The 11,201-nt window shown below is 38.8% G+C and overlaps 1 protein-coding gene and 1 long non-coding RNA gene across 3 annotated transcripts; one reads left to right on the forward strand and one right to left on the reverse strand.

Moving 5' to 3' along the window:
- The first annotated feature begins 865 nt into the window (after positions 1 to 865).
- On the forward strand, positions 866 to 8,534 carry LOC127464055 (uncharacterized). Its single transcript, XR_007901128.1, has 5 exons — positions 866 to 1,359; positions 1,456 to 1,561; positions 2,524 to 2,624; positions 5,651 to 5,716; positions 8,413 to 8,534. It is a non-coding gene; the product is annotated as an uncharacterized LOC127464055 (long non-coding RNA).
- Positions 5,848 to 10,533, reverse strand: MC5R (melanocortin 5 receptor). 2 transcript variants are annotated; one of them, XM_051773778.1, is made up of 3 exons: positions 10,456 to 10,529; positions 10,253 to 10,367; positions 5,848 to 9,408 (listed from the first exon to the last, which is right to left on the reverse strand). In XM_051773778.1, the coding sequence occupies exon 3, from the start codon at positions 9,324 to 9,326 to the stop codon at positions 8,349 to 8,351; it is 978 nt and encodes a 325-aa protein (XP_051629738.1). In that variant the 5' UTR covers positions 9,327 to 9,408; positions 10,253 to 10,367; positions 10,456 to 10,529; the 3' UTR covers positions 5,848 to 8,348. The 2 variants fall into 2 exon arrangements, with proteins under 2 accessions (XP_051629738.1, XP_051629727.1); XM_051773767.1 differs by having other exon boundaries at positions 10,253 to 10,533.
- Between the last annotated feature and the right edge of the window lie 668 nt (positions 10,534 to 11,201).

An 11,201-nucleotide genomic window follows, 5' to 3' on the forward strand; every position in this document is an offset into this window, starting at 1 on the left:
TATGAGGGGGAGCTGCTGCAGGCAGTAGTGACTTAGGACAAGGTCCGGGAGCCACCTCTGCAAGGCCTCTTCTTTATTACCTCTGTTAATTCGCCACGGATTTCCTTCATTATTGTTAGCCACATCCATGTCATTAGATGCTTTTATTTTTTCACAGCACTAACAATTCTGGCACTTCACTGGCCATTATTTATTCAGCAAAGTTTTAAAGGATGTGTAATTCCAGGTGCCCAGCCTCCCTGTATCTTCACTCTGGTTCTTTCCTGAGAATTAAACCTTTCATTATTCAGCCCAGTAATTTCTGACCCTCTTTATAAATTCAGTACAGTCTGCTGACTGACATTTTCAACAAAAGGTCATCTGAAATACACACAGTGTTCCTTGTATTGCCTGCCTTCCCCTCTAAAGGTCCACCAGAGCTAATGTTGAATTTGTCATCTATTTACTCATTACATTGTGCAACAGGCCTTTGATCCCCCACTTGTCTGTATGCCAGGGCTGTCTCCCATGTGGTAGATCTAGGGTGGCTTTCCTCTTTTCCATTCCCTCCTAATTAAGCTGGACATATTTTCAATATCCCCCACTCTAAATAAGAGTCCAGTCTATTGCTTAAAATGCCACAGCTAGGTTCATTTATTAATTGCACATGACAAGCATCAGGCATGTGGCCAACAAAACAAAGTAGCTGCATGAGGAGCTGTGAGCCCAAATTCACCTGTCCCTTGTTGTACCTAAAGTCCTTGCACCTTTCAATTTTCTGGAAGCTGAGAACCTCTTCTTTGGGCAACAGAGACACCGAGGGCCATAGACTGTAGATGCAATCTTACACATTAGTTCTGTCAAAATTAGCCAAAAAGATGCTTCTCCATTTGTTTCACCAAAGGAAATGGTGAAATACTTTCTAGAGTATAACTAACCCAGCAGGCTACATACCAAATACAAGTGAATTTTTAACTCACAAAGTTTTCCTCCAGATTCAGAGTTGGTTGTGCCAGTGTCCCTTTTCATAGTGAAAATCTGAATATTTAGAGTTTCACTGCGAGATGAAAAACGTGGATTTCATTCAAGGACTTACTTCCTACCTCTTCATTTTTTATGCACTTTATGCAGGGACATGAACTGTCATTGGAACTACACTTGAAATTTAAGTGATTCATCTCTTTTCTCTGCCATTTGAAAGGAGGGCTTTTTAAGCACCTGCTTTTCAAACTGTGAGCACCAAGCAGGACACTTAAGCTCAGAAGAAGTCAAAGGTTTAACCCACTTTTTCCAAGTGAGTTAAGCAGGTTCTATATGACCTGATTTTACAGAGCCCCCCAGCCAGACCACTGGATCCGGAAGGCCCACTGAGGAAAGCTGGTGAGTTGTTGGATTAAGGAACATGAGAAATAAATGTATATCTTGACATTCTGATTTAAACTAATGTTTAAAACATTGTTATTTTCCTTTCTGAAGAGGAAGAAGCTTGAGACGTACCACACCCTGAGTTCCTACTATATATCTTTGTGGGGAGAAGATGTCTGACAAAGCACTCCAGTGGAATGGGATTCAATCATACCTGGTGAGGGTCTTGCACACAGACTTTGACCCAAGTTTCCAGCACCCACTGACTCTATTCCTCTGAAACTGAATTTGGTACAAGTGTGTCTACCAGGACATTTTTTAATGCAGCCTGGTCCTCACAGTAGGAAAAGGCAATTCATTTTCATGCTCTGTAAGAGTCAAGTGTGAACTTAACAAATATTTAAAATGCTTGTTTGTCCAAGTTCCACCACTTATCTACCACTCCGTGAGCAGAGAGCAGGAATCTACTCTCCTTGTTATAGTCAGATCTCTTCATGTTTTCTGGCAAAAACGTTTGGGAAAGAGTTACTTTTGGTTTCAGTGAAGTGTCTTTGAGTTGAGGTCAATGTTGGCACTACTAATAATGATATTGCTATAGATTTAAAACAAAATTAAAGTATATTTCCTAGTATTCTTTCAATGGATGAATATCCTGGACAGATTCCCCTGACTTAAAAGCCACAAGAAACCTGGGAGAAATAAATAATAGTAAGGTCTGTGTAAGGCTCTCCCAGCCTTATGAAGTGTGGGGAAATAGAAGTTCAGGGACTTATGTCCAGACCCAAATTGTGTGCAAAGCTTTCCAGAAAGCAGTTCAGAGCAAACCTATGACAAAGAAAAGGCAAAAGACAAAGATAATAGGCATTCCTAGGGTCATATTTTCAGGGTAGGTGAAGCAGGCACAAAGTTTCTGTGAAAAATACGAAAACCAGTGAAAAACCTAATTCACAGGCAACTCTGCTTACTGCCTGCCAAAACTAACTGTGCCTTGCTAAAAACTGGCAAACTAGGGAGAAAAATTAATGTCATTTTTTTTTGTGGGTTTCTGTTTTGGTTTGTTGCTGTTAATTAAGGCATTAATCCAATGGGGCGTTAAAAAAGTTCTTTTGATGCCTTTGAAAATCATCTGGACCCAGCGTACACAACTCATCATTCCATTTCTCATCTTGCTTTAATCAGGTGTAAAACCAGCCTAATTGAAAGGATTGGAGTGATGAATCACCATCTGGAGGTAGCTGCACAAATTATATTCTCAAAGAAATTATGAGCTTCTAGGAGAGGTTTGTATCTGAACTTGGGGTCCCTGATCCTCAGCCACCCGGGAGCACAGCTGGGACACACTAAAAGGCCCTTCTACCCTCAGTGGCCAGGCTTTCATCTCATCAGAGGTAGGGAAATGAAAGCTGTGTCCAGCAGATGAGTTCTGCTACAGAGCTGGGGCACAGCCAAGGCAGGTATTTGCACCTAGAAACACAGAAGGACTCCTCAGTAATGGGTTTTTTTGCATATATTTTATGTGCCCTTACCATTGAAAATTAAAGCCTATTTAGAGAACAGAGAGTATTTGTTCCTATAAGCATTTTAGGGATCTTGAAATTTTCCACATTATGGAGTATGTTGTACTAAATGAAAGTGTATTGTTACACACTACCTAGAGAACAAAACAGACAGCATTGTCTGGCACTGTAGAAATGTAGTTTTCATCTAGATCTGGATTATCGTTTGCTTCTCTGCCTCCCCCCCGCCTTGCCCTCCCTCAGGCCAAAAAGAATATAGTAGATCTAGGAAAACAATGTAACAACAACATTATATGAAGATACCAGTAGAAATTAAATAGGCTAGGATCCTTCGCTGGAAAAAAAACCTTTATAGAGGAATATAGGTGAGTAGGATAATGAATGGAACAGGGAAAGTGAATGGGGACTAGTTATTTCTTTTCTTTATGACATAAGGACTATAGGGCACTGAAGAAAACTTCCAGGCAGATATTTCATAATGGAAAAAAATAATTTTTCCACTCAAACTGTCTAACCTTGGAAACAAGATATTGCAGATTAAAATAAAGAGATACGAAAGTGATTGGATAAATTCATATAAGACACATTCATTGAGAGCCCAATTATAAAGCTGTAAATATAACCTCCTGCCCAATACCCTAAACCATGGCTTGCTGGAAGCTCTACTAGCATTCCAGAGGGTTACCAGACATGTATCCAGACTTTTCATTTTGTCCATAAAAAGCTGTTCTTTATTTTGATGAAGACCCTCCACTCTCAGTATTCAGCACAGCTAGTCATGCATTTTTAGGACTTTTTAGGCAAGCAGCTCAAAAAAAAAAAATGTTGTAGGAATAATGCTTAAGGACCACAAGAATTTAACTAATTTACTAGATCTTTAGTGTGACAGGTGCTAAGGGAACTCTGTTCTGTCGCACTGATTTGCTGTAATTTTCAAAAGCTTGAGATGTAAAAAGTACTTGAGGTTTTTTCCTTCTTATTCAGATTTAAACTGTTGCTAGTTTGTTCACAGGTAGTGGAAATACCTGAGAAACACACTGCAGGTTAGAAAGTAGTGTAACAAATAACGGAATGACAAGGAGCAGGGAGGTTAGAGAAAAAGAAACTACATTCACACATACATTTCGTCTGTTGATGTCATCTGTGATTGTACTTTATATTTGCAAGTAAGAACTTATGGAGGCATGTATGTAAGTATAAACACACACACACACATCTCTCAGATTCTCCTTTTCTGTCCTGTATGAAACAAGTGGAATCCAAGATACACACAGCTCAGGTTGTAACAGATGATAAGATTAGAAAAGGAGGGAGAACGTCTCACCTGGAGATAACCTAGCACAGGGACTTATGCAGGCAGCTCCACCACAGCCTGCATGACTTTCTGTCCCTCATGTGGGGATCCTCATTTCCACATCTATGTTCCCATGTCTTCTTTACCCACTCTGTCTAACTGTGCTTGCACTCCAACGCAGCTGAAGACTGGGACCATCCATTGCAATTCCTGAACGCAGCAGTGGTCACCACGAGTTGGTCTTCTGTGCAAGAAGCTGATGAGAAGTAGAAGTATTCACAGCAAGATAGGCAGGAGAATCCCCAACAAGGCTTTGCTGTAAAACCAAGTCCTTGAAGATTTCAGAGAGCAGACTGTGTGGGGGAGTTTTTTTCCCAAAGATTACAAATCTTTTTTGCCTTCTTAAAGTTTTTGTGTGCAGGAAGTTCCTGTGGTTTCTGCACTTGTTTGCTCAGGACTCACAAAAAACGCAACTCAAGTCTCCAGACAGACACTCAGAGAAGGTTTTCTAAAAGGAAAAGCCTAGGCAGTGGGAATGAAAGTACAACCCACTCTCAAAAGGATTCCACACTGTGTTAGTCTGTACCACTGGACACTGGTTGCACACTGGGTGCAGGCCTGTGTTGGTCTGTACCATAACACTGGTTACACACTGGGTGTAGGCTGTAGAGCTGAAAGCAATCATCCCTCCCAGTCCAAACCCAGAGGAAGTAGGACTCAGCAATTAGAGTCCTTTGTGACAGATTTGTACCCATTTGGGAAGCAGGATCTTAAAGTCCCAGATCATAAACAACTTCTTTGCTCCATTCAGTTATGACTGTTTTGTTTTAGAGATGTTAAGGCTCTTGAAAAACTGGTATTTCCAGGTACTTTATTGAGGCCTTGGCCTGGAGAAAAGATTCAGATTTTTTCTATTAATATTCCTGCTGATACTAACCTGCTTAAAATACAGGTGACTTTGTGGAAGTCCCACCTGCAACAGAAGTGAGATCCAAATAATTGCTTATCAAAAGCTTTTAAATACACAAGACAAAAACAGTGAAATGTTCTGTCATCAAAGTAACACTGGGCAATATAAACTGGTTTGGGAGCTCTGGGACAGAAATAGTGTGATTTGATGTTTTTTTTCCAATTACTAAAGCTAAACCATAAATGACCAGTTGTATAAGCAAGAGTAGTGTTGTTAATTGCAGGGACATGGTGCAATGATAGCCTAACAACTAATTTTTTCATGACTGTCCCTTGACAGCAAATTTCCTAATTACCCAATGCTTGCTTGCCCCAGTCTATCAGAATACTTAGTGTTTCTAGTCTCTGAGAGAAGTGAGAGCACGCTAAATATTCCTTTTATTCCGCAGCTAAACAGGAGAAAGAAACAAAGCATGTCATGGTCTTCCAGAGATATGTATTTTATATACATTCCTATAGTTGCAACAGCCTTTTTTGCAGGAACTGTTCTAATCTGTTCTGCAAATACTTTCTTTTCACCCTTAAGCTGTTTCAGCTTCCCACCCCTAAAGTTTATAATGAAGATGTGATGCTGACACCCAGAGGAACATAGGTATGAATGTAAATACATTGTATTAGTCTGTAACTCTCGTTCAGAATGTGTTTCTTAAAAAGACATCCGTTTAAATTGAGACATGAAAGTCTGTAATGCAATATTCCCTCTGTGAATAATCTATAAGGTAGCAGATGCGTTACAATGAGTAACTAGTAACAGTGGGTTTTCCAGCAATCCGGTTTAATAGTTTCTTCATATGTCTGTGTTTATACATCAAACAAACTTCAAACAAAACAAAACAAAAAAACTAATATACAATTCAAGAAAACACCCAAAGCTTTTACACTTTTGGCTTCCCCTTTGTCGTTTTGCAATTATGTACAAGACTGTCTTATTTGCAATACCTGGTGAGGATTTAATGATTTATTTACATCAGCTGGTGCCTTTCACTATGCAATGGAGCTATCTCCTTTTGCCATTTACATTTCTAGTTGCAAGAGCCCACATTTTGGTGCTATTTATGGATGGGGTTAAGAGATGGACTGAAACAAGACAAGATTCTCACTACTGACCACAAACATATCTCTGAAATCCCATTTTCAGATGTAGCTGAAGGAAGATTCCAGAACCTAGTGCACTGATATAACCATTATATCAGTCAGCACCATAAGATATCTTCACTGAGAATAACATTCCCACTCATGTTAGAGTGAGATAAGTGTGAGCTGGAGGAATAATATCTTTTAAGGTGCAGCAGACAAAACGTATAACTCTAGTGCTAAAACTACAACTTAGTTCTCCTGTCAGAGACCTCCAAAGCAAATGAAAACACAAGTGTTCTATCTTTTTAAATGTTTGGAGGAGAATATCTTACAATTTTTCTTAAACAAAAGATAAAATTAGGAGAGAAAAATTATCATTTTATCATAATATGCAAACTGTTTCATAGAAACACCAAATAACTTGGTTTGGAAGGGACCTATAGAGGTAATCTATTCCTAATCATGCAAAGCAGGGCCAACTTCAAAGTCAATCACCTTTCAACTTCGACCAGATTGTTCAGGGCTCTGTCCAGTCAAGTTTTGAATATCTTTAAGGATGGAGTTTGCACAACAACTGGACGTCTGTTCCTATGTTTGACCACCCTTATCGTAAAAAAATTTCCTATAACTGAATCAGGACTTTCACCTTGAAGGTATAACCTAACACCCATGGAATAAATCATATTCCTTCTGTTGAGAACAAGAGTTTTACTGCATCTGTAAACCAAGTATAACAAGCATTATTCTTTCAGATTTCAGAAGGAATAGCTGATTTTTCCATTTTTTTCTGATATCTAGTTAGTGGGTTGTCACCACTTGAAATATTTTCATAGCTTAAATCACAGTGCAAGATATGCACCATCCATGCTCATCAAGAAATCAGTGCCATACTTCCACTTCCTTCATCTGTGATAAATCCAACATTTTGTACATTACACAGCTGTTGCAGAACAGCACGTTTATGAAAGCATGACTAGATGCAAATTACTCACACAAAAGGCATGAGAGTTTCAGCCTGGAATCCTCTCAACAAAGACAAAATCTGTTTGTTTTGGGGAGCAGAAGTCAGGACTCTTTGTAATAGCAACACGCGCCTGAGGTTTTGAAATCCCTCTTTTGCCATTGCCTGCTATGGTTTTTGATTATCAAACTTGTTTTTTCTCTCCCAGCTTGAAATATACAATCTACAGAACAACTTCCTCCAGTAACAGAGGCTCCTCACAGCCAAAAGGTTTTTCTGATGTCTGTTCAAAGGCAGGCACTCACCCAAGTTTTTCGATCTTCACAAAACATTACATGACTATCTAGAGTCATGTACCCTTTACTTCTCTAGCCCTGGTGAATAAAGAAAACAGACAAACTCAAATCAGCTCAGTCTTCATATTCAGCCTTAAAATCCACCTAAGATACATCACACATCAGTGTGATTAAAACACAGATAGTCATATATGACAAAGTACTGTATCCAACCTGGAAAATCTCAGGGTAACACAGGTCTCTTACATAATACACATTTTATGACAGTAACAGTCATGACTGGAATACAAGACTGCTGATATGTGCATGTATATTGGCCATAATTGTTGACCAAGGTATATGAAGCTTGATAATTGGAGCTACTTCTCTGATTTTATATCTTTAGATATAAATAGCAAAAAAAAAAAAAAAAGAAAAAAAGAAAAAACACCACCTGGTGATTCTGGACATCAAAATAAGCCAGGCTTATTTTTACCTAGAGAGACAATTTTTTTTTTCCTAGAGAGAAAGATAATATTAAAAGAAACACATATTGAAAGGATGATGGGTTCATTCACATGACAGGTCTCACTCATTGCATTTAGCAGAAAGAAAAGTATGGCTTTCCCTGTATAATCCCCTAAAAAAACCCAGCCTTTGGTAGAGTAAATGAGATTCAAAATATTCTTTTCCCCATTATACAGACACACTGAGTAGCTCCTACCATCAGCATGACAGAGGTGTGTGGAGGGAAAGAAATGTAAAATCACATGTTAAAAAATAGGTTCTGATTGCTGCAGAAATCATCACAGTTGAACAGAGAAACTATGTTCCATAGGCATTTCAGCAGAGTTATAAGATGTGGCAAGATGTTGCATTTCTATTCTCTTTCTTGGTTTGGTTTTGCTTTCTCAATACTTGTCTGATAAACCACAGATCATTCTCAGGCTATAGCAACAAATTATCTCTTTGAAGGTCTTCCTCATTTCCTGGCTACGAAAGGCATAGATCAAGGGATCGATCACTGAATTGCACATAATGAGGATGAGGTACATATTGAAGTGAGACATGAAGCAAACACAGTAGAGGTTTTGAGGGCAGGAGATCATCAGGATGAGATGAAGGAAGAATGGAGCCCAGCAAACAATGAAGATGCCAAGAAGCATAGTCAGAGTGATGGCTCCTTTCATGCTGGTTCTTTGACGGACAGAGTTGTACCCAGGTAAAGCAGCAATTTTCTTCACATGAGTACGAGCCAGGAGGAACATATGGATGTACAGTGAGACCATGAGGAACAACATGGTAAAAAACATAGTGATTAGACAAATGACCACATAAGTTGATTCATAATAAAGAATGAAGATAATGCCACAGCCTGTGCAAAAAGTCCAGATGCATGCAATAATAAGCCCTGATCTTTTCGCTGTCATGATGTTGTGATAACGCAGGGCATAGAAGATAGTGATGTATCTGTCTACTGCTATAGCCAGCAAACTGCACATGGAAGCCACCACAGATATGCAAATCATTGAATCAAAGACATTGTCTATATGACGGACAAAGGCATCTTCCATAATGATGTGTCTATTGTTTATTAAGTATATCGTTATGGTCTCCCAAGCATTAGACACACTAACCAGCATGTCAGCCACTGCTAAACTGCAAACAAAAAAATACATTGGTGAATGCAAGTTCTTGTTCTTAACTATTGCACATATAACTAAGATGTTTTCAAGCAGGCTTACGATGCCCAGAGTTAGGAACACCTCAGCTGCAATGACCACTTGCTCACATGGCGATGACTTGCTCTTGACAGTAGGCCCAGTAAAGTTGCTACCAAAGGCACTCAAGTTTAGTTCAGAAACATACAATTGAGAGGACGTGTTCATGTCTGGAAGCTAACACATTCTATTCCTTCTGAGGGGCTTGCCAAGGAGTGTGATAAATGCATTTTCCAAAAGATAAAAGATCCTGCCAAAAAAAAAAAATATATTACGATGAGTACAGGCAGAAGTTGACAAAATAAATATCACCTGTTTTTATTTAATTTGGCTCATGCATGTCCTGCCACTTCAACACCGTATTCCTCTACTGATTCTAAATTAACCTTTGGTCAGCTCAGAGATTTTCTACCCATCCTTACTGGGAAATTAAAACGACAAACTAATGAAGAGATTCACCCACCCTTCATTTATTCTTTTGTTTATTCTATTTGGTCCCCTGGAATAATCCCCCAGATTTTCCTGGAAATTCTGCTGAAAAAACAAACAAGCAGTTTTCACAGCCCTGACTCTCAGACTCCAGAAATGTAGGAGAATGTAGTATTAGGTCCAGCAGAAACCGCTCACTTGAATACAATATACAGAAGTTTTGATCATTGTCACAATTAAGAATTGAATATTTTCAGTTATATAATTAAATGCTTTCCTGACCTTTGTACTTTTAAGTTTGCATGAACTGTGCTATAAACAGTTTATCTGTGCAATACTACTATGCTCATTTAAAAGCTTTAATGGTATTAAACACCTAACCAAGGCAAATCCATACATTTCAGGATACACTAAGGTTACAGAATTAGTGTGGGTAGAAGTCGTTGTAGCATAAGTTTTCTATTCCAGATCATTAATATTTTATTCAATTTTTTTTTTGTAATGACAATATTTAGGACAAGTTGTAAGTCATTCTATTCTTAATAAGTGGAACACTTAGAGTTGTTTGTCAGTGACTTGTTGCAAATAAAATTCAAAGCATATAACACTAAACAATTTTCAGTTTTTAAAGTAGCTTTTTATTTGCAGTGAAGAATTAACAGTACCTATTTATCAGAGCTGCTCCTTCAGCTGCTCTTCCTCTTCATCGCCTGCAACCTTTCCTCCAGAGAGCTGAAGTTTCACCCCCCCTCCTCTCCCAACATCTGGGGCTGGGGATTCCTTGGTGGGAATAGATGGGAAAAAAAAATAGAGGGAAAGGAATGAGCAAATCCATAGAGTCAAAGCTGATCGCATATAAATTACTTACTGTGCAACTGCCTTTTTATAGACTCCAAGCAATAATGACTTCAGTACTCAAACTGTGGCTCCTCCTCCCCTTCTTTGCCCCTCTGGACTTCTCTTTCCACAGATCTCGTAGCAAAGGATTGGTTTTTTACCACCATCTAGTGGTCTTCTCCTGTCTTTCTAACTGAACAGTGATTCTGATCTGAAATTCATTATGACCATTCGATAATATTAAAGGGGGAGATGTACTAGGCATGTTCCTTTCCAAAGCCATAGAGTTGTTTCTTTTTTTATTTTTTGGGGGTTTTTTTGCTGTTGCTAGTACACTACCAATAAGTTCATGCTGCAATAGTGTTCCAAAAGGAGTGAGAACAGAAGACTCTTATTGAAGTGGGAGGTTTATTACTGTTGTAAGCATTTGTACTATATTCAGTTTTGGGTTTTTTCAGAAATAAGAACCGACTGTTACAAATCTCAGGGAACATGCAGTCAAACCCATTATGCCAATAGAAGATATATTCAAATAATTTGCATGGGCCTTAACCAAAAGGTGGTAAAATCAGTGCAAGTCTTTAACAAATCGTCCCTGCTTCTGTGTGTAGACTGGTGAATGCAAAGCACACAGTTTCCTGACACTGCCAAATGCTCTCCATGTTAGTTACTAACCAGCTAGTCAAATGCCATTCAGTATACAAAGTCTGCATCTCCAAATCACCACTTTTCCACAGATTAGTGGGTTGAGTTTTTTTCGCGGTGTATAACAGTTTC

This window comes from Manacus candei, unplaced genomic scaffold (genome assembly GCF_025592945.1).
Source record: "Manacus candei isolate 608988 ecotype Guabito, Panama unplaced genomic scaffold, ASM2559294v1 h1tg000008l, whole genome shotgun sequence".
NCBI classification, from domain to species: Eukaryota; Metazoa; Chordata; class Aves; order Passeriformes; family Pipridae; genus Manacus; species Manacus candei.

Excerpts from the sequence above, each read along its gene's own strand:
- MC5R (XM_051773767.1), bottom strand. The coding sequence starts at position 9,326 with ATGAACACGTCCTCTCAATTGTATGTTTCTGAACTAAACTTGAGTGCC.